General features: G+C 40.4%; 1 protein-coding gene across 1 annotated transcript; it reads left to right on the top strand.

The window, feature by feature from the left end:
- Positions 1 to 1,307: 1,307 nt before the first annotated feature.
- Positions 1,308 to 26,446, top strand: GSDME (gasdermin E). Its single transcript, XM_075706187.1, has 10 exons — positions 1,308 to 1,401; positions 4,504 to 4,701; positions 5,843 to 6,035; positions 15,455 to 15,626; positions 16,621 to 16,741; positions 21,196 to 21,384; positions 23,355 to 23,482; positions 23,599 to 23,785; positions 25,314 to 25,387; positions 26,216 to 26,446. Exons 1-10 carry the CDS (start codon positions 1,308 to 1,310, stop codon positions 26,444 to 26,446), a joined length of 1,587 nt encoding a protein of 528 aa, XP_075562302.1.
- The last annotated feature ends 1,486 nt before the right edge of the window (positions 26,447 to 27,932 follow it).

Raw genomic sequence — 27,932 nt, 5'->3', positions numbered from 1 at the left:
AGGGTGCCGTGGCCAGGCCATGTTGCGTGTATCGAGCCGCTGTGGTTTTGTGAGGCGTCAGGTCTTTGGAGGCGTGTCCTATAAATTCCTCGAGGCGCAAAAGAGGGCTACGCCCAGGGCTAAAATTTATTGAATGTGTTTTCAGGGACCACGTGCATTCAAGGACCGAAATTCGTTGTGTGGATGTCCATGCTAGGCTTTGCGTATTAGCTTTTATGGCTGTTTTTTCATTTAAATTCTCTAGAAAAGGAGGTGAAAACAACTATAAGGTTTTGTAATAAACACACGTCCTGCTTGACATCAATTCCACGCTTTAGTTGCCTTTCGGCGTAAACTCCAATTTCATTAGGATTCAAAGGCCGCTACCGCTGATGCACAGTAGAGGTAATGCCTAACAGCTCTTCTGACACCGCGGCTGCTGCATGGTCATCTGTGGCCTTTGGGGGCTGTATTTCCTTACAACTTGGATTGGCAAGGGATGTACTGACATTTGGTGATTCAGTTGTCACCCTCTTCCCAAATTCCATGTGTACTGTGCCCAGTGTGCCGGGTAATCTTATGTTAAAACTGAAAAAAAAAAGCTTTGTGTTTTTTGTAAAGGTCAGCGTACGTGCATGTAGAATGTAAGAAATATCGGGCACCTGTTGAGAACTTGCTTTTGTCCTGACAAGGGTAAACACTGACTATTCATAAAATGTTTCTTTGGATCTAATGTCCCACTATACTGAGTTAGGGAGCTGTGATAAAGGAAAGAAGCAGGGTAACATTTGTTTCTTTAAGTAAACAATGAAGTTGCTGTAAATATCTTCACTTGATCTCATCCTCTTTTTTGACTAATCCTTCTGTAGCCCAGGTTCAGGCTAATTTTAAATTTCTCAGTAGGCAAGGAAGGTGGTACTCCTTCCTTTTCTGCTTTCACACCTAGCTATCAATCTGCAAGAGTGAATTCACTCTGACAGGCTTTTCCTACCAGCTTTGATACCTTCCATTTTAATTCTACCAAACCAAGCAGAGCTCTAACAAAATTTCCAGAGGAAGAAACTCCAAAGGCAGAGTTTTCTTAATGCTGTGTCCGTAACTGCTCCATGTCCATTCAGTCAGGGTGCCGTCAATCCTGGTAGCTGTATTGACTCCCTGATGTTGGATAAGGGCATATTCAATTGCTCTATGTCTTTGTTTTGTGAACTAGTGAAACGAGTATTTGGGTGCATTTTAGAATTTTTGTTACAGGCACTGTATCCAAAGAGACATAAACAGGAATTTGGATAGAATATTCTTGCTTTGCAGGTACAGCCGCACCAGCAAATATGCTCCCTGCAAAGACGTTCCCAGCACAGCAGAGTGTGGGAGACGCTGATGTTGTTACTCTGAGGCTGAAGACAGTCCCATCTCTCCTGCCTGGTGAGTCTCAGCAGTCCTCATAAGCACTCTGTGGTCTTTCCCAGATGTCGTTTTTGCTAGTCAAAAGTGTGGTAACTGGGAGTGAAGGCAAACCACCATGAATTGGAAGGTTTATAGAAAGGTGTTAATGGTTCTTCTCGTAAGATTTAGTGAGTGTGTGTCCTGGTTTTGGCTGGGATAGAGTTACATTTTCTTCCTAGTAACTGGCATAGTGCTGTGTTTTGGATTTAGTATGAGAATAATGTTGATAACACACTGATGTTTTAGTTTTTGCTAAGTACTGCTTATGCTAGTCAAGGACTTTTCAGCTTCCCATGCTCTGCCAGATGCACAAGAAACTGGGAGGGGGCACAGCCAGGACAGCTGATCCAAACTGACCAAAGGGCTATTCCATACCATATGACGTCATGCTCAGTATATAAGCTGGGGGGAGTTGGTTGGGGGGGCAGCAATTGCTGCTTGGGAACTGTCTGGGTATCGGTCGGCGGGTGGTGAGCAATTGCATTGTGCATCACTTGCTTTGTATATTATTATTGTTATAATCATTATTATATTGTTATTATTATCATTACTATTTTACTTTATTTCAATTATTAAACTGTTCTTATCTCAACCCAGGAGTGTTTCTCACTCTTACTCCTCCGATTCTCTCCCCCATCCCACCGGGGCAGGGGGAGTGAGGGAGCAGCTGCATGGTGCTTAGTTGCTGGCTGGGGTTAAACCACGACAGTGTGTAACAATGCTGAATCATAGGACCTGGTTTTTGCAATTTGTTTTATCATAAGCTCCTCAGAAATTGGTCGGCCTTTTTCTTTTCAGAGACTATGCCAATGTGAGTTGGTTATGTAGGAATGGGATCAGAATGAGTGAACAGTCATGTAAAGCACAGAAATGTTTGAAGAAGGTTATGCTGGGGAAGAGCAGCTAATGCAGGCAATGAGAACTTTCTTGATGGTCCCCTCCATTACAAATCAGTCATGTGGTTGATTGTGAAATAGAGTCATGCAAAAGAATCATAGAATAGAATCATAGAATCATTTAGGTTGGAAAAGACCTTTAAGAAGTCCCAGGGAAAAAGAAAACTATTTTGGGGGGCTGCTGGGGGGTAGGTTTGTTCGTTTGGGGGTTTTTTTTCTGCTGCAGTGGAGCTGCATTGCTTATTCTGCTAAAGTGTTCTCACTGAGATTAAAACCAAGGAAATTAAGGAGGAGAAATGTAAGAATGCCAAAAACTCAGTCTCAGTTCAGAGTTTAGGGAGAGGTCAGAGAAGAAGAAAGTCAGTGGAAATATTCCCAGTGCATATAGCTGGCACTGTGTTGGAAGTTTGTTGCAGCCACAATTACAATGAAAGTCCCGCAAGACTCTTCAGTAAAATGTTAGGTGACTGACATTGTTCAAATCCTTTCCATGCAGCTGTTGTTGGGAAACACCCGTTACTTGCTTACACAGAGAACTAAGAGTAGGCCATGGGGGTTTCATGAGGAAGTAGATACCTCAACATGAATTGGTAAATACTGTGTGAAATAATATCTGAAATGGGATTTGGGAAAAGCTAATGGAAAGGTAAGTTCCGATCTGCAAAAAGTCTTTTTTTTCCTCTGTCCTCCAGCTGATACTAAAACATGGAGCCTGTGGTCCAACCACTAATATCTTTATTCCATTTTCAATTTTCGTTCAATAATCCTGAGTGCCCACTGCAATATCAGTTTTTGTTTGAAGTCTGCTCTAACTTAATCTGGCCTGTATTTGTAAATGACAAATCTAACATCTCTGCGGAGCAAGACAGGTAATTGATCATGAACGTGTGGATACCCAGCTAAGACATCATCTTAGTTGAACTTCCCAGTCAGTGCCAGCTGGAGGATTCAAAGGAATGCTGCCAGCTTTAAAAAACTGATTTAATTCTGGAAATACCATTACCAGAGTTGAAAAACTAAAAAAGATTAGATTTTTTTAAAAAGAACAAAAATTACTTTATTAGAATTGTGTCTTTAGCACTTGTGAATGGTCATTTTTACCATTTCTCCTGTGAGTTTAGCCAGTTTTCCCATATTGAAAAAATTCCTTGTAAATACAGCAAAGTGCATTGCTTGGGATAAAGGAAACCTTACACAATAAGAGATGCCGATATTTTTTAATTTAAGACATTTAAAAGCTAGAATAAGATTATGTTTAGCACATATGAATAACAGTTGCAAATAGCATGTTCAGTTATACTAGTTACAGTATAACTATTCAGTTATACTACTAACTATTCATGTAGTTATACTAATGGGAAATAGAAAATTGGAAAACACTGAACGTAAAAAGGTTCAGAAAGAAAAAAACATTAATTGGGACTTTCCAGGGGCATAGTTCAGAAACAAAACTTAGTCACAAAGATACCAGCACAAATATTTGTTGCTTTTTATAGAATAATTTATATTATCCCTGTATGTTTACTCAGTATTAAAAAGATCAAGATAATTCGTGTGAGTAATACCCAATTACCTTATATGGAGTAAGATAATTTTGTGTTGGGTAATACAAGAAGGATTCTGCGGGGAGGCAGAAATCCTCTGCCATTGCACTGGTGTTCTTGTCATCCAAGCTGGTCTCTGCGGGGTGCTCATTAGTAGATGCTTTTTCTTAGAACTTCACGTAAGCTGTGTAAGTTTTTTCCTCCCTAACAGATTAATTACCTGTGAGCATTCCTTCAAGGAACTTTTCAGCTGTAGATTGGAATATTTGTTTCTCACACATTTATTTTCTTTCATTATCTGCATGATCATAGATTTCATGCATTATTACTGTAATGTTAAAGCCTCGCATATCATGTTTGCAGTGCATTGTTCTGTTGCTTATTTAAAATTTTAACTAAAATTCTTTTGTCTGTTACTGTGAGAACCTTTTTACTTTGGGATAAGTGGTTTAAACTGTCATGACTTCCAGCTCAGATTGGAGAAGGTAGTGTGAAAACACCACCTGTTCCCACATTAATACTAATACTATGAAGAACTTCTTAAAGTAACAATGTAAATATTTATGCTTTCCAACGGTAGTTGTTGAAAAACAAATGTATTTTTTCAGACTTCAGTTGATTCCCCAAGATGTTTGCAAAAGCAACAAAGAATTTCGTGAGAGAAACTGACAGTGGAGGTGACTTGATCCCTGTCTCACAGTTGAACGCCTCAGAAAAGCTGCAGCTTCTGAGCTTAGTTACAAAGAGGAAGAAATTCTGGTGCTGGCAGAAGCCCAAGTATCATTTCTTGACAGTCACCCTGAGTGATGTGCTTACTGAAGACAAACCGATAAAACCAGGTAAAGCCATACTCGGGCAGCACTATTATTGCAGATAAAAAGAATGCAAAGCCTAATCTTTTTTGTTATTATTCTCAGTTGTGTTGCTAGAGGGCTTCTTTCAGAGGAACGCTCTGAAGTATTCTCCATCCGTGGAAATGAGATGACTGGATCTTTTCTCGCTTGACTATTCATTTAACTAAAACCAGTAATAATAAATATTTGTTTAAAAAAAAAATGCTTTGCCTAGATAGACTACTGAAATTGAGTGCTGAAGGTTGTCAAGCTCTGCAGTCCTACTGTTTAATAACAGAGCTGTCTGCAGCCACAGGAGCTGCCCTAGAATATTTTGGGGGGATTCAGGTACGCGATAGTAATGTGAAACTATACTGCGCTCCAGGTCAAAAAGCACTGGATAAACAGTGTCTTGTTGGTAATGGTAGCCCAGGGAATGCTTGCACAGGCAAGGCCAAGCAAGTTTTACCACTGCCTCCTTTCTTCTTGCACAGGCTGTTAAAAATGGTTGACCCTTGTACTTTCTTCATCCAGCTGCAGCAGTCCTAACCAGGTTTTAGGATTAACTATCTGAAATCCCATATTTCTGGGCATGTCACAATTCCATACAGCAAAATAGATAAGTCCCTAAGTTTAGATGTTAATTGTATCTGGATCGGAAGATTAGCTGATTCAGAGTCAGTTCTTTAGTTTATAGGTGTATAAGATTCAGAGTTGTTTAAGCCAGTTAGATGCTTCCATTGGTTTTCAGTGAGATTTGGGACAGCCCTATAATGAGATATGTCAAGATAATGGCAAAATATTAACCCTGTTGTACAAGCAGGTCTGCTTTGTAGTTTTTCTTTGTAGCTGAAATAAGTTTCATTCTTCATAAATCTTCTATAGCATCTGAGCTCAGCATTTCAATCACTTTATGTTTGCCTAAAACGGCAAAATATAAAAGATGGTGGAGCGAGGATGATGAAAATATGGAGGAAGCAGAAGTAAGAGAAGTTGAAGAGCTGTATATTTCATTATTTACCTGCTTGATACTGTTCCTTGCCCTCACTAACTTGTCATATTTTCTGTAAGTTTCTGTTTTTCCAATCACTTCAGGACTTTCAGCACTTCTCTTCACAGGTAGAAATTACTTTTATTGCTTTCCTAGTAATTGTGGAGTCTGACTTTGCAAAATATACGGGGAAGTTTGAAGATTTTATTCAAGGAAGTATTGAAACTTCATTTGGAAAGATCAGCCTGGGAGCTGGAGGGAAGGGCTATGTGGAAAACCAGTCCTCATTTGGAAACCTGAGGAAGCAGGAGGTTGACTTGCAGCAGCTTATGAAAGACGTCAAGGACAGGTATGTTTTTAACGTGGGCATTGTAATGGCCAGGAAGGATTACTGAGCTGAAAAGACTTGGGCCAGCTGTGATCACTGAACAATTGATTCTCTAGTGTTGCCATAGTTTGAGAATTATTTTTATTGTAAGCTCTCATTTTCAGGTGATAAATCATATATACCAAAATGAAAATTTCCAGATTTTGAGAGCTTGATGGTCAAACCTTTCCCTTTCATTTTAAAACTATCTCTCTGCTGTTTCATCTTACGTATTTGCATGAATTGCCGTGTGGAACAAGGGTCAAATCCTTCTTTGGGGGACTGTACTGAGGTAAAATGGATTGGTTTCTTCATGTTACTGGGGCAAATGCTATGGAAACTGAATGCAGAACTACTGATATTCTTGTAAGCATGCTTTATAATTTTGTGTGTGTGTGTGAGCGACTGTGCTAGAAAATTGGATTAGTTGAAGCTGAAGGAGTAGTAAAGGTGAGTAAGCATGGTCAGTGCCTGTTCTAGTAGTTGACGAAAATACAGTCTGTTGCTCAGTGTTATACACTGTACTGAGGGGAAAACCCCAGATTTTCTGAACTATAATCTTCAATTTTACAAGATATGCAACACTTCCTGTCCTACTCTAAAATTAGATTGGTTTATCTTGAAACAAGGCAGTCATGGACCAAAGCCTACTTGGCAACCAGCTGACAAGTCAGGGGTCTACTCTGTATTGCAAGTCCTGACTCAACAGGAGATGAGGGTAGTTCGTTTGTGACAGCATTGTACCCAAGATCTGTAGGAGGTGGTGTAATACATTTTAATAGCCTTTGCTGATGCTCTGAAGATAAAGATGATAGGTTTTTGTTATCAGTGCAAAAGTTGTCAGAAGCAGTGTAAATTTGCTTTAGATACACTGATGTTCTAGAAATAATCAATTCTCCATTTTCACAGGAACAAATGGCTGCTGTTCTTTTCATCACGAGCATTCACAAGTCAACAAACATATTCTAATAAGGCAGCTTGCTATCTTTGTACTAAATGCCTTACAAAAAGCAGAAAATACTGGGCTAAATGTGTACACCAGGCCTGTAAAATTAGTATGCATCTAGTATCAGAAAAATAGTGTCAGTCAAGATTTAGAATCTTGTTTCTAACACTAGATAGGGTCCTACAGAAAACCAAACTAGAGTAACTTCTTAGATCAGTAAGCTTTTACTTAGTTTTCTGCAGTAAGTTAACTAGTCAATTCAAATAAACATTCCTCCCATAGCAAATCAAATTTACTTCAGCACAGGTTATAATCCTGAATGTAACTAAATACTTACAAATATATTATCTTCTTTTGAGTGTGGAAAACCAGTAGCTCTACACTGATCTGAATATAACTGTAAATGAGGTTAATGTGTGTGCCCCTTTATACAAGGAGCTAGTTCTTAGATGCTCATAGCTTATTAAGGCTTATGATGCAAAGTGTATAATTGATACCCAGTCAGTGGCTTCTGCCAGGTCACTGAAAATGATAAGGATAGCATAATTTTTCTTTTCTTCTTCAGCATAACGCCGAGGCTTACCGGAAATTGTGGCAGTGCCTTACAAATTAAATTCCAGTTGCTCATTCATAAATATTCTATGATTTATGGTGGATTGTGTCCAAGCTTCTAGCTTACATCTCATTCGTGGAACATTGTGTGGAATTCAGCATTTGGGAGTGCTGGTGCCTAGAAGGTAGTGATTTTGGGATGCAAAGCATTATGGTACTAAGAGGATGTTTACCCATCAGTTCTTGTGAGATGAGAGTCAGCTCAGTGTTCTTGATTTCATCTGATGACATACATTGCTTGTGCTTGTTAGATCAATTGTTGTTTCCTTTATTCTTTCTATATACATAGCGTAATTAAGTTGCATTTTAAAATGTTGTTCTTGTATTAGACTGTTTAAGTCAAAGTTGCAGATAAATAGCAGAAAACTAAAAAAAAAAGTCAAAGTGGATATGGCTTCTAAACTAAGTCTTTGAAGTTCAGCAAGCTGGAAGAGCTGAGTGGCAGCAAATCGGTTTCCTGTTACTTCTTATGTGAACCTTCTGAAGGAGAATCCTACTGACCTTTTAATTAGGTTCCAGATGCCACATTGTCTCTCCTTTTCTGAAAAGGGATGACAGCTGAAGGATGTGGAATGAGATCCTTCCTGATTTGCAGAAGCAATGACATTTTAAATGCAGAACACACTTAACATAATATGCAATATAAAAATAAAGTTAAATGGTACTTTTAGGTATATAAACTGGGCATATTTTATTTTACATTATTCTTGCTTTTTGCGTTACATTGTGCTTGCTAATTCACAGAGCACTGTAACGTACTGATTTTAGGTCAGAGTCCTATGCCTTTAACTTGGTGAGATTGCTGTGGATTTAAGAGTTTATTCCATCTTCTATTTTAAGGCTTTCAATACTGTCTGCCGTAAGATCCTCATAGAGAAGCTGATGAAGTATGGGCTGGATGAGCAGACAGTGAGGTGGATTGAAAACTGGCTGAATGGCTGGGCCCAGAGGGTATTGATCAGTGCTACAAAGTCTGGTTGGAGGCCAGTGACTAATGGTGTACCTCAGGGAACAGTACTGGGACCAGTCCTGTTTAACATCTTCATTAGTCATCTGTGTGATGGGGTTGATGAGCGTGCCCTCAGCAAGTTTGCTGATGACACAAAACTGGCAGGAGTGACTGATACACCCAGAGGGTCGTGCCGCCATCCAGAGGGACCTCAACAGGCTGGGCTGGTGGGAACCTCATGTAGTTCAGTGAAGGGAAGTGCAAAGTTCTGCATGTGGAATAACCCCAGGCAGCTGGGGGCTGACCGGCTGGAAAGCAGCTTTGCAGAAAAGGACCTGGTGGTCTTGATGGACACCAAGTGGGACATGAGCCGAGAACATGCCCTCACCGCAAAGAAGGCCAATGGTAGCCTGGACTGCATGAGGAGGAGTATTGCCAGCAGGTTGGGGGAGGTGATCCTTCCCCTCAGCACTGGTGAGGCCACACCTGGAATACTGTGTCCTGTTCTGGGCTCCCCAGTACAAGGGAGAGATGGACATACTGGAGAGAGTCCAGTGAAAGGCCATGAAGGTGATGAAGGGATTGGAGCACCTCATATTGGAGGAAAGGCTAAAAGCGGTGGGACCATTCAGCCTGGAGAAGGCTCAGGGGGGATCTTATTAATATATATAAATACCTGAAGAATGGATGCAAAGAGCATGGAGCTAGGCTATTTTCAGTGGTGCCCAGTGACAGAACAGGAGGCAATGGGCACCAGCTGAAACACAGGAGGCTCTGTCTGAACATCAGGAAATACTTCTCACTGTGAGGGTGACTGAGGACTGGTGCATGTTGCCCAGGGAGGTTGTGGAGTCGCCCTCCTTGGAGACATGCTCCTACGCAGCCTGCTTTAGGTGGCCCTGCATGAGCATGGGGGTTGGACCAGATGACCTTCCAACTTCAGCCATTCTGTATTCTCCCTTCCAGTGAAAAGGATTATGGAGAGCTTATAATCTCTGTAGTTCTCATGGATTAACAAATTTGTTCATTTGTTTTTGCGATTTCACTAAGTTGTGTTGGGTGATAGAAATAGAAGTTCTGAGAGGACAGTGACAGCAGAGAGAAACAAACAGGACCATGTGGCAGCAGTCAGTCAGTCCACATCAGCTGCAGAAAGGTTTGTGTGCCACACTTCCATCATTTCATGTGAAAGATTCCTAACTCCATGGTTAATGTATTAGAAAAACAGGGTGTTATTAGTTGTATACTCTGATGTGATTGAAAGATATTTTTACACTATAGCATATTGCATTTTAATATGCACTTTCATTGGTTCAATTGTTGTCTAAGCTGAGACCAAAATAGGTGTCTGTTCCTAATCTGAGTGGAAATTCAGCCCATTTTGTTATTTATTCTTTAAAACTTCTTGAGCGTTTATCTGTGTGATGAGAAAACCATTCAGTTTTCTACCAAAGGTGCTGCATGGGTAATAGGAGGTCACAGAATGTTATGAGACAGGATTGAATAAAAGGAATTCTGTGTATCTGTGATTTAAAAAATAAGGAGGGTGCTGAATAGAAAATAGAGGCACTATCTGTCATTTGCATTCTCAAAAGTCTTTGGCATTCTTGGGGAAGATGTTCTATGAGGTAGTCAGGGTATTCTGTAGGGAAAATTGTGAAATGCTATCAATGAGCTGACTACAGAGATACCGTGTTCCAGTATGACTGTAAGAAGTAGGTCAGAGAGGTTATATTTGAAACAGATTAACAAAAGAAATATGTGTCTGTGCTTGGTGAAAAGTGGCAGAGTGACGTCTGGTGGATTTTACTCCATGGCACTCTTCTAGAGGTCTCTAATAGAGAAGGAGCAAAGCTGGTTGAAGGCTCTTACTGTGCAGCAAGCAGCATTTATATGGAAAGACATCAGACTATTGTGTATTAAATATGAAGTGGAGAGGACTGAACAAGCTGAGGAAAGCAGTGAGAGAGGTTTTGAAATTAGTCATGTGGATGTTATGGAAGAAGTTGCATTTGGGCGAGGCTGTGAGAGCGGGCCACCCATGTCTCTGCACCCATGTCTCTGTGTTGAACTGACATTGCCCAGTGCAGAACTGAAAAGGTTTTTCATTCATGTGGGTAGTTTGGACTAGTGAAAATTTGTGCAGGCAGGCAACAGTGCTGACTTCAACGTGAGGATGGAGAGTATTCACAGCGGTAACTATTCTTTTTGGTGTCCATAGTAAATTGGCAAGCACCTCACTTTGAGAATTTGTGGGGTGGATTACTGAAAAGACTAGACAAATTTGATGCAAAAATGGTCTTAGCCCCCCTCCTTTGTGGACGGTCTGGTCAGAGATTCTGCACCTGAAGGAAAGACCCTCGGTCTCAGCCGCAGAGTGTAGAGCAGGCTCCTGCTCTCTCCTTTAACTGTGAGAGCATGTTCTATTGCCAGCTGTTGTCTGTTTTCTCTTGCCTTCCATTAGTTTCTGCCTTTCTCCCTTCTTTTCTGCTTCCAGTCTGCAGCAACTTGCCTTTGTGCCTCTATTCTCCACTGCTTTCCTCATGCAAGAAGAAAAAGGTTGAATAAAAGTGAAGGAAGCCTTTGCATTATAGGAGAGTGGAAGTGTTTAATCCAATTAAATTTGGAGAGAGTGAGACCAAAACTCAAAGAAATTCTTTTCTGTTCGTGTTTGACCTGTAGAGTTTCCAGCTTAGTAAATCATTGACCTCAGGAAGGTTATTTAAGCAGAACAAACAATCAAACAAAAAACCATAATCCTTATCTTCTAAATGACCTTTATTTATACAGGCTTATACCCTGTGTGTTGATAATGGGACTTAGCAAACCAGCATCTCATTGTATTTTATATAGTGTTAGTTTTGAGTACTTCAGCTCAGATTCTCAAGGTGGGAAGGAGTACAGTGATGTAGTACAGGTCACACAAGATCGGTGAGGGCTCCTGTACAGTAGATGGTGAAAGAGATGGTAAGAGTGATGGTTATACAACAGAAGTAACAGCTCTGAAACGTGACCTGTAAAATAAAAAAATGCAATGCAATTCGTGTGCCTATATGCGTGTTATTGTCAGGGGTTTAACTTGACCATCTCTTGTTACTCAGATATCTTCTTGATATTCAGAGTGTTACGCTAGCAAATGAGTTCAGCTCTTGCAAAAATAGACTCACAGCAGCCGTTGCCCTGCAATACTTTAAGCCCTGCTCTGATTGTCAAACTTTAACCCAGTTGCATTTTGCTCTTGATAGCTATTTTCAATGATAATTTAAATAAGCTGGGTATTTGCTTACCTCATGTTGTGTCCTGAGTCGCTGAGAAGAGTGGAATGTTCTGCCTCCCACAGACTGTGCCCCAATGATAACCTGGGATGTGCTCACACACAACCCTAGAGTCTAAGGGGTTTTATGATAGAAAGTTCAGTACCAGGAGTCTAGAGGAGAACATTTAACTGTGCTGTCCTAAAAGAAAAGGTATTTGTGTTGGTAAGGGTTATGTGTTTCAATGCTCTGAATCCAGTACTCACTGAGCTTAGTGGGAAGAGGAAAGCATTTCTGCTGGCTTTACAGTTGAACACATCCCACTGAAGTCACTTGAATCTTGGGGCTGAGGCAGTGGCCGTGTCTCTGCCACGCAACGCAGCTCTGTGCAGAGGACCCCAAGTTACCTCCAAGACGCAGTGTCTGTGGCAGCGCTGCATCAGGGACCGAAGCAGGTAGCTCTGGGCCCCTGTGGTGTTGGTGTTGCTGCATAGCCTCCAGTGCTGTGGCGGCTTATCCAGCACTGCAGCAGAAATTTCTTCACTGCACCTCGTTGCTAGTTTGCCTGTGTCTTCTGACCCTTTCGCTCTGCCACTCTGCTGTTAGTTCTGCATCTGAACCTCAAAGCCAGGAGCATGAGGGGGTCTGAGCCAGTCCCACCTCAGGCAGCATACTGTAGAAGTAGATGGAAGAAAACGTCTCTTGGATTATTTTGGTCATTCATGTGTATAGAGTTAAATCATATCCTGTATGCTTCTTATGTTAACACTCATTCAGAAACAGCAAATCTGTATTTAATCTGTATTTTTCCACCTTTGATCGGTTTGTTTCTTTTGCTCTAACTTTTGGGGATATCCAGAGAGTTTGTCATCTTCTAAAGCAGGCAAAAAATGCATCATATGAAAGGAAATGACAAATTGCTTTTGTGCTTCTTCATTGTATTTCTTCCCCTGTGGCTTCTTAGGTCGAATGTTAAAATTGCAGGTTCTTAGTGCCTTAATTTGTATTTTGAAGATGGTTAGGATACCTCTTCAGAATCATAAATAATTACTGTGAAGTATATGATAGGCTTGATGGTCTGTTATTGTGATAACTAATAGCTCTGGTTTGGCAGACACTTCTAAGAGTGGCAGTGTTTGTGATTGCTTGACATTTCTTCAATTTTTGCTTAATCCAAAGATTCATTGCATTCCAAGCATAAAGCATGGCTTGGCACTAAAAGAAAAAAACTTATATTAATAATCTTAGGAATGTTTGGGGATGCTTTTCTAGTGGCTGCTGCATTACTTGAGAGGGTTTTTTTTTCCCTTGTTTAAAGAATCAACTTTAAGGTTTTCCGACAGTTCATTCCAACTGATTGAACTTTCATATAAGCATGTAACTCTCCAAAGATCAAAAATTGCCTCAAGATATTTTTAATTTAATAAAGAACCCAGCTGACTTCAGACTTGTACATACTGCATAAATCCAAAACTCCAGAATCTAATAAATCTGAAACTTTTTAATTAAAAGTGGAGATATCTTGATTTAAATAAAGCGGAGTCAGACATGTCTTTCTGTCATATTTTTGGGGAATTGGCATTTAGCCCCATGAATAGCCATTTACAGTAAAAGGGAGGAGAAAAGACTGAGTAAGTTGAGCCAGGGATAGCAATCTTTTAATCTTCCAACTGTCTTGCTAGAGTTATCTGTTCATAGAAAATACGACATCTCATCTGAGGACCTCCAATGGGTATTTTGCAAAAGTATAATATAGTTGACACATTTTAATCAATCAAATACAGTTAAGAAGTTGCTTTAACTGTTACCAGAAAGACTGTTACCACCCTAGAAGACAGGGTAGTGAATTTTGTCATCTTTTCTTGGAAAATAATCCTCTCTTGTTGTTTCTGGGCATTCAGTTTCTTACTTCTGCTCATTCTAAGAAGTACCTAACTGTAGATACAACTCCAGCAGCATTTAAACACATGCTGAATTATGTTGTGGAGTAGGGATAACTTGTTAAGTTGGAGGCATGGGCTAGAGATTTGAGGTCCCTCCCACAGTTAATTATTCTTTTGACTGTAACAGTCCTGGTCATTAATTGTAAATTATGAGGTTATACAGATGAGTAACACAGGAGTTTAGAGCGAGTGATTCTTTAGTAATCTTTTCCAATCCAAAATCCATGATATCTTTTCTATCTTTTCTCATCCAGCCCTTTGAAGTACTTGGTCAGTGCTGATCCCACTCAGCCAGTTCAGGGTTTAAGTGAAGGCTGAAACAGATCCATAGCAAGCTGTGAGGGTTGACGTTGAGGTGTTGCTCTCTTTGGTGTTCATCCCTCCAGGAGAAATTCTGGTGACTCAGAACTTGGAGTAAGAACTTAAAAACCTGTCAGCAACATGTCAGGGTGCTCCTTTGCCTGCATGTGCACCTTCAGAGTCCAAACCAGCATTCCTAGTGATGGTTGCCCCAAGCTGTCCTATCCAGGGTGAGTTTGGACATCAGCACTTGGGTGCAAAGGAGCCCACATCACCTCCCCTGTCGAGAAGCAACTGCTGACACATCTGCAGCAGATAGAAGGACGTACAAAGACAGGAGTGACAGGACTGAATGACAAGGAGATAAACGAGACCAAGTTTGGCCAGACAGGGCTGGAGAGCGGTAGCAATGAACTGTGAGAAGGAGGGGAGACTAAGGCTGGGAGCCGTGAGCAGCTGCTGTCATCTGAGGGTAGAAGATAGCAGAGAGGTGAAGTGGGATGGATGAGCTGGCTGGCTGTGGAGCAAAGCTGAGATGAATGAGAAGGAGTAGGAAGAAATGGGACTTGATCTGGTCAAGTAAGAGAGAGAAAACCAAGAACTATTGTAAGGAATAGTGGGGCTTGATTACAAAGGGAGAAACTAACCAGACTGGAAGACTGCTTGCTATATATTTCCTAACTTCCATTAGCTTTACTGCAACTTCACTCTTTCTAAGCAGAGCTTTGTTATGTGTGGATAATACCTTTACATTACATGCTTATTATGTGTTATGCTATTACATGCATTTTTATTGTGTGTGTGCATGCATAATGGATGCAGTAGTGTGCTAGGCTGCAGGGAGTTCGTGATAGCACCATGAGCACAGGTCTTTTGTTTGTACTCCCTGGTAACTTTTTTGGTTGAAATAATTCTTTTGAGTAAAGACTGCAGGATGTGACCCATTGACTCACTGAGACTGTTTGTGCTAGTATGAGACTCTGAAGACAATGGTTTGTCAGCATTCCCTGCCAGGGTCAAGTTAATGTCAGTGTGAATTCATGGTAGCAGAGGATTCAGTCCAGTGTCCAGGAGTCTGGCTGGTTGTTTTCATATTACGCTGGAAGCTTGAAGTTGGCTTTAGTTCTCCTTTGCTTTTTTTTGCTTAGAAAGTAGCCAGGCGACTGCCATTTTTGCTCAGAGTAAGCAATGAAGAATTCAATATGTGTGTTGGGACTTACTGTGTAATACATATATTTACTGCTACCAGATAACAAAAGAGTACATAATAATTTTGAGGAGACTGCTTGTACAGAAACCATTGTTGTTTTTACAATGAAAGCTTCTTCAAGCAATTAAGAAAATTTTTTTTCTCAGTTCTAGTATTTATGTTGCTAATGGCGTCTTTTCTTTTTCAGAACAATAAATCTAAACAGTAGTTTACTGCAACAAGTAATGGAAAGAAAACGTGAAGTGCTGTGCATCTTGAGAGAGAAGATAATAACAACTCAGAAGTGTACGATATCTGAACATATCCAGACAGAAGAAAAAATCAGCGGTGTGATCGGATGCAGTACAAAAATAGTAAAGGTAAAAGTTATTAAAAATCTGCAAGGAATAGAACATTTGCAGATTATCTGAGAAGAAATTAGGATTTCTCCAGATAGACTTCAGAGTATTTTTCAAGCTTCCTTAACATGTTGAACTCGCTGCACTGCTTAGTTGTGAAACTTCAGAAAGGTGAAATGTTTTTTCCATTGCTTCCTGGCAAAAGATGCCATCTTTTAGTGTGAGCCTGGAATGTCATTTCCATCCATACTGTCAAATTGTGATTCAGTTTCTATGTAGATTCCTGCCTACAGCAGAACATAAAACAAGCATATAACAATTCAGTGAAAGCTGAAGAGCAGAAAGCATTGCTGAAGCAAATTTATTTGAAAAGCCAAGTAATCATTCATCAAAACTGTTTGCAGTGTCTACTTAGTTTTAATATTTATTGAGAAGCTATTTGTTTTCAATCTTGGGAGTAGAAGTTAACTGCATTATGAGGATATCTGAAAAATTGCCTATGAATTGAGAAGGAATTACCAAAGTCAAAACATATGCTCATTCATTGTAAGTTTTTTTTTTTTTAAAGCTGCAGATGAATCGCTTCTGTGTACAGGGTGTCTCCAGTAGCAGAAATCTGGGAGTTGCAGCTCAACAACCCTCTGTGCAAGTGCCACCTTCCTGGTACCAGTCTCCAGCTGGGCAAAAGGGGTGTCAGGATCGAAGAGGGCAGGGCAGGGTACTGAAGTGGGTGCGCATTTCCTAGTGACACAGTGGTTCATGTGTGGCAACAGCTGCACCTGGAGCTCAAATTTGTACTAGGACAGGGCGGCTAGGAGTTTGAGAGCTGCTCTTGGCATTGTGCTTCTACCTTGCTGCTCATCTTGTTCCTTTCATAGATGTCAGATGTAACATGCTTTAGTTAGACATCATGGAGAATAAAGCACACTCTTTCTCTGTATTTTTTCCTCTTAATTCTGTGTTTAAGCTATGCAATAGCTGAACCAGATAAACAGTGAATAAATCTGTCCTCTAGGTTTCCGTGAGTGAAAATGGAAGTATGATGAAGGATTCTAGTGTGATCCTTGAAATTCCTCCTGCAACCGCTATTGCCTATGGTGTAATTGAACTGTTTATAAAGCACAGTGGCCAGTTTGGTAAGTACAAAGCTTGTTTTCTGTGGCACACAGTTCAACTGTGGATGGAGCTGTCTGTTGGGCAATGATTTTTGCATTTCCCTGTGTGTGAAGGTGGTGATGTTGTATGTTCTTCATTGCCTGGATAGTTATTTGTGCTGTGAAATGCCGCTCTTCTGATTTAGTAATGCTTTTTCACTTGTTTGCATAAATCATAAACTTAGAATAATTTAGGTTTCAGGGCACTACAGGAGGTCATCTAGCTCAAGCCCCAGCTCAAGGCAGGGCCAACTTTTGAAGTTTGATCTAAGTTCAGAGTTAGATCATATTGCTTGTATCCTCGTCTATTCAAATATTTAATATCTCCAGAGCCAGAGGTTCCGTCACCCTCTGGGCAGCCTGTTCTCATGTTTGTCTACCATTGTGGTGAACTTTTCTTTCTTTCTTTCTCGATATCTAATGAGAATTTCCCTTTCTTTAACTTTGTCTCTTGCTTTTTGTCCTGTCATCATACAGAAGAGTCTGGCTCTGTCTTCTCTCCATGCTTCCATTGGGTGGCTGTAGATAGCAATAAGGTTCTCCCTTAGCAATATTTTCTCCAAGCTGGACAAACCCAGTCTCTCAGCCTCTTCTCATACATGATGTTCTCCAGCCCTCAGGGATCTTGGTGGCTCTTTGCTAGATTGCTCCAGTATGTGAATGTCTGTCTTGTACTGGGGAGTCCAAAACTGGACGCAGCACTCTGAATGCAGTCTCCCAAATAGAAAATCACTTTCATTGATCTGCTAGCTTCAGTCTTGCCAGTACAGCCCAGTATGCAGCCAACTTCAATAGCTGCAAGGGCACGCTGATGATCCTCTCGAATTTGTTGTCCAGGTCTTTTTCTGCAATTTTATTTCAAGCTAGCTCGCCCGGAGCCTGTGCTGTTGCCTTCACCTATTGGAAGGGAGAGTGAACTGAATATAAATTGATGGTCAACCAGGAATGTTTAGACAGCAGTCATGCTAAGAAAATAATTATTCATGAAGTATAGGACTGGAATTTAAACTTTTCTGTCTATTTTACACTTTCATATATAGATTGTTCTCAGAATGGTTGCAGAAATGTCCTTGTCATGTTTTCTGGTTATGCTTTACTTACTTCAGGTCAAATACTTGCAGGTGTCAAGCTGAAAAAAATGTTGAAATTGGCTTTGGGGGAGAGTAGTAACTCTGCTCTGCAGAATCACCTCGGTTTTTCTTTCTTGTGTATCCTCAGCTAAACTCCCTGACCTAAAGGAGGTTTCAGGGGGTGTTATGCAAGAAGGAAGGAAATCAGATGAACTGTGTAGGGCTGGAAGTTGGAAAGGACTGATGTGGAGACAAACAGGAGATACATTGAAGAAATAATTGAAGTGCAGTTGAGATTTGAATCCAGGATGCACTTTATTTGGATAAGAAATGCAGAAGATAGATACTCTCCATCATTCTTCTTCAACTGACTTCTGATATTAAGGAAGTCAGTAGATTCAGGAATATAAGTAAATATCATGTAACCTTTAAAAAAAAAACTTCTGAAATGTGGAATTGCTCTGACATAGACTGAACATGGAGATATACCAGCGGGCATTGGCTTCATGTCATGAACTGTAATTCAGAGTAATCAGGTGCAATTGAGGCTATCTGACTACATAGGTGTGTAGCTGATAGCCTGCTTATGTGATTTCTAGATGGACATTCCTATGTCTTGCTAGCTGATAATACATGGGTCTTGTTAATGATCTGTATGTCTGCTCTTTTTCCACTTCTCTTTCTTTTTCCACTTTTTTTTTTTTTCATATTTAATGTTAAGTCTTTTAAGCTTCAAAACCAGCACAGCTTGTTTCATGTTTTATCTCAAACAACCTATGTCTTGCCTCTTTTTTTATTTTAGTTTGTGCTATCTTCCCTTGTCTCACTGTCATGGAGACGGTAAAGTGGAGGAACTAACAACAAAATTAGGGATTTGCCAGCAAGAATAAGTATGGTGGAGCCTAACCTTCCGCTTCTTAATGTCTGAGCAGTGATCAGTGTCTGTTTAAGGAAATAAAAACAGCCTTTGAAGTTAAATCCAGAGACTAATGTAGTCCTTTCACACGAGACTGAAAATGGCCAGTAGCAGGTGTAACATAATGGGATTCTCTTCACAGATAATCAGGGAATAAGGTGCATGTAGGTTTTTGTTTGTTTGTTTTCTTTGACACTGATAGTGCTTGACTTATTCCATAAGGAAGAATGGTATATAAACTTTCTTTAAAACGTTCTGGCTAATGGGACTGGACATGCTTGGACATTTTTATAGAAAAAATAAGAAAGACAAAATGTCTAATCTTTTTCTGATCCCTTTACCATAATGTTTTCCTGTAATCATTCTGTTTTGATTTCTACAGGCTAATTTTCTACTACATGTAAAAGCTGTTCCTGTTAAAGCCTTTGCAGTTTTGTGTCTGTCTCTCAAGTTTCACTGCAAGTCCTCCTGTTCTTGCTTTACAAAACAGGAGGTATAGTAGCACCCAGCTGATTTGCTTTGTTCAGTTCATTGCTATATGTATGTGACTTGCTTCCTCTTAAATGTCTGTAAACAGTCCTAATCTTTTCAATTTCTCCCTGCAAAGGAGTCTCTTTACTTTTGATTGTTTTCATTGATCATCTCTGGTTTTCTTCCATTTTTGTTAATGTTTATGAATAATTAACAAGAATTAACTGCACCAGTGGAGGTTTGTCATTGATGGATATAATAGAATTCAATAGAGAAAATATCACAGTATCATGTATATTCTTTAATTAATTTATTTTCTCTTCCTTTTTTTTGAGTGTGAGAAAATTAATGAGATACAAAAATAATTAACATTCCTATTAATACAAAACTTCAGAGTCCTGTTTTTTCCTCTGAATCGAGTCCTGTTACAAGATTTAATAGCAGGATTTGTATCTCTTAAAACTTTTCACGTCATGCTGTGTATTGATCTCCCTTATTAGCATCGTTCTGCCTTAGGAGGGCAGGTAGTTTATTAGCACTATCTTCTTCCTTCAGGGTTCATGTGAAAGTCTTGTTATTATCAATGAAAATAACGAGCATGTTGCCTTACGGTGCCTTAGCTGCTGTCTGGAGTCTTGTTGCTTTGGGAAGTTCTTTAATTTGTGTTAATCGCGTTCTGCTCCTCTGTAGCTCGCTCCTCTCTGTTAAGGGTTATGCAGGCATAAAGGTTTCTGTCGTCTGTCTTTCTCTGTGGCAGAGATTGCTTTGTCTGCTCTCCCTTTGAAAAAGCTTTTTGCTGATGGAGTGCTCTCCATGCTTTCTCATCTGCTTTGAATGTCCTTAATTTGGTGAGACAGACTCTTACAACTGGAGGAAGGTTATATTTAGGTTTTGTGCCTGGTACATGTGAGTACTGTGCTTGATTAGTTACATTTTTTTTTTTCCCCTCCTTTGCTGTCAGGTATTACTTTAAAATTGAGTTCCTCTTACTAGCCTGCCTGTGTTCTCCTCAGACCTGCTGCAGAGTGCCAGGGGTACAGTTTCAAATCTTGCATTTGAGCAAATAAGACGATCAAAATAATACACAGGGCTTTGATTATATTCTGCATCTTCGGGGCACAGTATTGGACGCATGAGCACAGTGTTAGAACTTGATATTCCAGATTTCTTAGCATAACTTTTACAAAGGTTCCCTGTGTACCTTCCAGGAGTCCCTTAGCTTCATCAAGTTGGGGGCATTGGGGTGGCAGGGAATCTGCAGTCCTGTTTGGGTGAGGTAGGCCAGTGCTCATCATGAAGATGAGTCAGAAAGGGTAATTCAGTCAGGGTGTCTTATTTTCTTTGTGAAGTTATTTCAAAGAGACTGTGTATTGCAGAGTGATTCTGTTAGTGAACACGCCTGAGTGAAGTCCTTTAGAGGCTCTGAAAAGCACCCTATTTTCCACTCATCTGGAGAACTTGAGGATGGACCTGTGGCTTGGCTCAGAAAGAGGAGTCTATCAGTGCAATGACCAGAAGAAGTTCTGTGAGTGACTCTCAGAGTTCTTATGAATCTCAGAAAGTGCTTTCATGTGTCTCCATCATGAGTGGATCCTGTAGCCCGCATTACAGCACATCTCTTAATTGGTAGAAAATACGAAGAATTCATACCTGCATCTCTTGTATGCAGCATTCAGGTTTACAGTGTCAGTGAGAAGCTTTCATGTTATTTGCTGTCTGCATTACTTTAATTCACAGGAGCTGGTGTCACATTTTGTAGTTGGTAGCTGCACCACAGGACCTTTGCGCACACTGTGCCAAACATCAGGGCTGCAGTAACGCTCGGTACACATGGATAGCAACTGTTGGCATTCTTCCCACCTAGAAGAGATGAGACGTGGAGAAATCACATGCGAGAACACTAGATAATATAAGTTAGCATCTCATTCGGTAATTGCTTGTGTATTTTATTAATTTTTTTAATTGATTTCTAATTACAGAATTCTGTCTGCTAGATGAACAGCAAGGAGGTTTTGAAAAAGAAAGCACAGAAGGCTCAACTTATTCCCATTCAGCACTATTCAGAGATGCCTTGTTTCTCTATCAGCCAGATGCTGTTGATAATGAGATGTACTTTGGGGCTAAAAACCTCGTTCCCAGTGATGCTTCTTTAAGTGTATTGAAACAAGGTATTACAAGAAATGCTTTACATGATTACATTACGATGAGTTAAGCAACGTGATAGGAGGAAATAATCTGGTACGATAGTACATAAGAAATTATGTTAGTTCATTTTAATAGCCCTTGTCAGGAACTCCTGGGGGAATGGACTGAAAGAATAGAAAAATCTACTTCTGCAATAGGTATATGCAGTAGACTGTTCCCTAGGAACATCCTGAATCCCTTTGTCATAAATATGGTCTTACAAAATCAGGTTTTTATGCCAGTTCTGTTACATTCCAGATAAGCTCTATGAGATTAGTGATGATCTATGCTTTCATTCAGAAAGGGTCACTGAAAATATTTTTTCATGATTTGGAAAATAGTCTCAGTAAAGCTTCTCAGTTATTTTAAGTCTCAAAAATTACAAAGACATCTCCCCCGCCTTCACTTAGACTCATTATTTTCTGTGAAGCTTTATAGAAATCTTCGGTATCAACTAAGGCTGATGAAATTAAAATGTGATTTAAATGGAAGTTTGCAAATTGGTATAATGAGCCAGGCACAACCTGTTTATTATAGGGTTGTGGAAGGAAGGGGCAGGATTGTCACCAGAGGAATGAAAAAGGAGAAAATGAATCAAGGCCTCAGAGCACACTTTTCATCAGTTCCTGGTAGAGTTCTTACAGCTGGTTCTAATGATGAACATCACTTTTGTTATCTCTAAATTTCACCCTTTGTTCATGGCTGTTCAATAGACTAACTGTGACCAAAATAGATACTTGTTGTCCTGAAAAAACTTGTCATTCTCGGATGTAGACTTGTTTGAAAGGAATAACTGTGTCTCCGTGTGTATATAAAAACCACTTATTTGTGAAAGAATGGTATGTCACTGTTTTGTTTTTTGCTTTAGCTTGACATACCTTTGTGCCTTTCTTGCTTAAAAGGCTTGGAGGTTTCTGTTAATTAACCCGAACTGTCTCTTGGAAAAAAACTAAAAAAATTGTTTCTACTAAAGCAATTTAAAGTAGGTTTCCTCTTCTGTTACTTGTACAGACAGTCATATGATTGCGTCAGGTACAAAAAATATCTGCCTGCAGCTGGACTTTTATTTTTTTCCCCAATTAAGTAATTTTTAGATACAAAAGGCATCTTTAAAGAGAGCATGTTGCTTGACCAGAGTGGCATGAAGGGAAATTTCTTTTAAACAAGGTTAAGAATGCTTGCATGCCCATATTTTTGGAATGTGGAGAAACACATTCTAACCTTCCAGTTGGCATTATTGGCTTGAAAACTTACATTCTTTTAGCAAAGTGGTAATTTGATACCAAAAACCATTTTGTTTTAGTGTCATAGTTGAATTGTGGGGAAAGAAGTGCAGTGAACTCTCTTGTGCTTCTGTTGTATATATTGTAATGGATTCAATATTTCAATCAAGAAGAGATTTTTTTGTCCTGATTTTTTTAATAATTAGGTCAGGGGAGAAGGGTTGTAATTCTTTGGTGCACCTGGTGAAATATGAGGACAATAACAATTTAGGATCACAATAGGAACTTTTAATTCTGTGTGTGGACTCATACCATTGACTTTGTAATTCATATTAACCCACAGATTAAGAAGTAAAGTTATGAGCAGAACTCTTCATTCAGCCTTATAAATAAACATTCTCTGGAGATGAACTTTCAAGTGAGAAACTTAATATATGGTTAGTTCAGTTAACATTAAAATACTGACTTCTAAAATATTAAAAATACAAAACGCTGAATGTTGATCCTTGATAGCTGTTCTTCTTTCTTAGAATTTTCCTTGATGCTTTGTTGGCTCATTAGGCACATCAGATGTGTTTCAGCCTTGCATTATAACTTGTGCTGATGGAAATCAGGATGTCAAGATGTGGTGATAAACGAGCTCATAAAATGCATAGCAAAAATGTTAACCGTTTTTACTAGCGTTTGTGTAGAAACACTTAATTCTACTTTTTACTGCTTTCTTGGGAAAGATCTGTCATGGTTGAAGACTCAGTTCCAGCCCTTTGTGAAGCTGCCGGAAGACAAGCAAAGAGCTTTATATAAAACCTTTTGTGAACTCTTGCTCCATGAAGAAATGCTAACTGCCCTGGAGGACGTGGTAAGATGAAGAAACTTCTGCTTGCTTCCTAAAAGTAATTTCAGAATAGAGCTAGCATTCTCTTTTGCTTGAACTTTTCACTTTTCAACAAGTTTTACTTATTCTTTTGCCTCCAGTTAGATGATATCTGTAGAGGAGACAAGCCGGATCTGAAGGAGTTAACACCTGCACAACAACAAGACCTCGTTGACTTCTTGCAGCTCTTAGGGTGCAGTTTACAGAGTGAGCTGTTGTTGCGGAAATACCAGCCTCGGGATGAAGAACTCTTCTCAGCCACTCACCTCTTCATCAGTGCTATCTCTGGTATGTTGTGAATGAAGAGAAAAGCCCTTTTTTTAAATTTTCCTTTTAGAAGCTCCCTCTGTGTTAAAGCATTTATGGCTCTTTTTGAGCAGTTGGTGAGCTTAGTGAACATAATTTGTTCTGTTCCTTTTTATGAGTTCGGTATACCGTATTTCGCATTCCTGGCTGTGAATTAAATTCAGCCCTCAATCACTGACAGATTTCGCTTGTAAAATACACATTCCCCCCAAGATTTCTCAACTCTACTTTCTGCTGAGTGTGGGAATTTCCAGTTCGGCAAGGTAATTTCTCTTCTTATTGCATACCAGAGTTCTTCCCGCCTAAATGTTGAGAATTACAAATTAGGTGTTGTCTTCTGTGTAACAGCATATATTGTTGAGGTGCAAACTATATTTAGCAAAAATGAATTTAACATAGAGGCACTGCAATTAGAGGGTTGCTTTGCAGCTGCTGAAAAAGGAGATTAAACATAAATGTCAAACAAATGTCATCCTCACAATCTAGTTGGTACCACAGTGTTAATTAAAGCTACCTGCAAAGCCCAAGACAGACTTGCCTGGCTTTTTCTCCACTCTTTCATATATGAAGAATTTCCTGACATTAAGATAACGAAGGGAAGTCCAGTGTGGTATTAGTTAGATGTGGCACTGTGCAGCAAAATGTCAGCGTGCATCCATATACGCACAGTACCCAGGTAGGAAAGCTTAACTCATTTGTGGAGACAGAAAAGAAATAGAAAACAGAAACCCGCTGATGTGGTAACACTTGTCAGAGGCTATTAACAGCAGGGCGCAGTTAATTGAGTGTGTTGTATTATCACCTGGCTTTGGACATAATGTCTGCTGCTAACATCCAGGTGTAGATGTAGCTGGATCAAGAATCAAAAGTTGGTTTATGCCTGTTGCTTCTGTTAGGAATTACAGCCTTTGAGTTACAGAGTTGAAGGGTGCCACAGGAACCATTTAGTCCATCTCCCTGCTCCAAGGCAGTCTCAGCCATGTCATTCCTCTCAAATTGTGTTTTGCTGAAGTCAGCATCTCATATAGATTTTGAGAGCAGAGGGTCTTGTTTTATTCAAGGCCTAAATCGTTCATCCAGCCTGCAGACTCAGAGTGAACTGCTGGGGAGATACTTACGGAGGAGACAAGTGATGGGGAGGAAATCCCCTTTCCTACAAGCTGCCTTTTTCTCAAGGGCAGGGCAGTCATTGTGGGCTTGTACCCATTGCCCATCCCATTTTATTCTAAACTCTGGAAAGCAGGCAGGAAGGGGCTGGATCAGCCTATTCCAAACACACAACAGAGCACTTGTGACAACTGTCCTTCAGCACTGAATCGCTTTGGTCTCCAGTATCCGTTTCATGAGGTGCTGTGCCTGCAGGTAGGCCTCAAAAATGCAGCTCGTCTGTCTTTGCTCAGTAGGAGAACCCCATAACAGAGCTCGCTGTTAAGAAAGTCCCCTTTCCAGCAGCCAGCCTCGTGCAGTGTTCACTGGAAACAATCCTTGCCTTTTAATGTTTCCTTCACAGAGCTGTCTGATTACACTCTTGTCCTGCTGCGTGCCTGCTGTGATCTTCAGGTTGTTCCGGCATTGTGTTGTTTGGTAAGTAATCAAAATGTGACTGTGTAGCATGTGGGCCCCAGCAGCAGTAATGACTGTGTTCTCTGCCTTACTGTGTTTCTCACCCAATAAAGAAGATGTCAAGCTCCAGTGCGAATTTCAGCTGTAGGCATTGCTTCGGCAAGGTCAGGGTCTGACAGTGGCAAGCTATGCGGGTAATTTACTGCAGGCAGACACCTAACTTCTAAAATGTTTCTGTATTTGGGAGGTTCCATGGGCTGTGAGCAAGAGAAAATTATAACTTAAGCTCGAATTTTAATTTACTAATAGTCTCACTAGCCCATTTCAAAGTCTTAGTAACGGTAATCACCTGCCCTTGGGAAATGAAAATTTCACTTTGATAGCAGCAAATTTTGGGCCTTGGCAAATTCTGAAGTTCCAAAACTCTGAGGCTGTTCATTAAAACTGCTGAAGAATGGGGTAGGGCTGCCATTCTCTGTGAACTTTTTTTAAGCTCGCTGACAAAAATAATAGTAAATTTTTTTAAAATACGTAGGGGCAAGGAGAACGCCACTGTTTGCTCAGAGTAAGAGAGAGAGCTAAGTGTGATTTGCAGTGAGAGAAGTTGGACTGGGCCAAAGGATGCGGTAGAAGAGATGTTTCTCCTTAAAGGGTGCCACAGAGCTTTGGTTCTGGGTGAGCAGTTTGTACTTGTCAAGGCTAATAGTAAAGGGAATCTCACCCTTTTGCTGCTGTCTTGTAAGCTCTCTGGTAGTTTTGTAAGAAGCAGCTGAGCTATGCAATGGCAGGAACAGCACTGCTTGGAAAACCTTTTAAATGTCTGTCTTTTGCTGTCTCTCATAAACACAGCCTGACATCGCTTCAGCTGATGGCACCTTGGCGCTGAGCAGTCCTTTGGTGGCTACTCTCACTGACAGAGGAAGATTTGATCTCGTGCAGAGGCTGTTTGCTTCATCAAACATTAATTTGGAAATGACAGAGTCTGCTGTAAAAGCTGTAACTATGAAAGAACCTAGATTCTTCCCACTTGTTCTGTATGTTGCATTGTATGGATTTTATGCTTTAGGTGGGAACATATAGGAGCCTTGCTGAGTATCCAGTTATTACTCTAGCCTTTTCTTTCTTCTGTAGCTCCGCAGTGTCGTGTTGGTGTGTTTGAGCTAGCAGTAGAACCGCTCAGCTGAGTGCTTGTGGCAATCCAGCCAGGGGTTAGGAGGTCAGGGAGGTCTCCATGCCTGGGGTGGGGTGAGCACTCTGCGCTGCCATCAGGTGTGCTGCTGCTCGGCAGTCTTACTAAGGTGCGTCTGCAATGGAAAATACATTAATAAGGGATGAAGGGGAGGAAGAAAAAAAAGACAAGCCTGGAACAGAAATTGAACATAGCGGTAGAAGCCTGAGTGCTTGCGTTAATATGCGTGGGAGAAAACTGCAAAGTACAAACTGCTTTTTGTAAGCAAGCAAACAAGCAGGCTGTGGAAATCCAGGGTTCTGCAACGCAATGAATGTTTTGCTCGTTTAAGACTTGATGTGCAGAATGCCTTCACTCTGGAGCAAGTGGAACGGAGGGCTCTCAAAGAGGTACTTCAGTAGGTTTTCATTTATTAAGTGTAGTTTGGCTTTACGGATGTGAACTGCACACTGCAGGAAATAAAACCCCCTCTTTTTTCAAAAACTAAGACCACCTTAGGTATTTATGCCTCTGTACAGCATTTCTGTTTGCTAATAAGTTTTTACTCACCTTAGGAAGTTTCAACTGTTTAAATTGCATTCTGAATTTTCTCTTTGAGGTACAGTGATGCCTTTTGGTGCGTGTACATGAAAGGTCCCTGCTGCACTCCACAAAAATGATCATTTTACCCATATGACATTTTAAGTGCAGATGTTTTGTTCGTTTCTTTGACTCACAGCAAAATGTTAGTAAAGCACTTTGTGGTTTGAACTATTTTGCCTTCTTTTCATCATAATTTTTTGTAATCATGTGGATGGGACAGAAAGCAGCAAGGATGACTGTAAATATGGGTTTGGGAAGATGATGTTCCAGGTAAGTGGGATATCGGTGCTTTCAGATGAGATTGTGAGATGGCTGACAGACAAACAAGCTTCACACCTCTGCGTGTGTGTGTTTGTGGGTGATCAGTAACCAGGCCCTGAGGCTTAGCTAGCGGGTAGGAGTCGTGGGTTCAGTTTTCTGCTCTGTTCCCACATAGTCTTGAGCAGATTGTCTTTAAAAACTCACGTCAGTTAAGCTTTTCCTGAGGAAGTGGACTTTGGGGAATAGCACTGTGGTACCTTTCCGTACTCTGAGAGTGCAGGATAGCCTTGCATGCTGAGCTGTTGGCGTTTCTGTGTCTCATCTGTTAAATGAAGCTGATGGTGTTGCCTGAACCTTGCACTGGTTGTATATGGAAATGTCCTTCAGGAGGATGGAAGCATGTGACTCTGCTTCTGGGGGTGACGTGTGTTTGTAAGCGGGAAAGTCGTCTTTTGCCAATCACTACTCAAAGTTGCCTCTGTAACTAACTAATTTATCAACACTTTCTATTAAATGTTATGTCAGAACAATAGA

Source organism: Pelecanus crispus, chromosome 2, assembly GCF_030463565.1.
Source record: "Pelecanus crispus isolate bPelCri1 chromosome 2, bPelCri1.pri, whole genome shotgun sequence".
Taxonomy (NCBI): domain Eukaryota; kingdom Metazoa; phylum Chordata; class Aves; order Pelecaniformes; family Pelecanidae; genus Pelecanus; species Pelecanus crispus.
The sequence above is the reverse complement of the archived record's forward strand: the minus strand, read 5'-3'. Positions and strand labels throughout refer to the sequence as shown.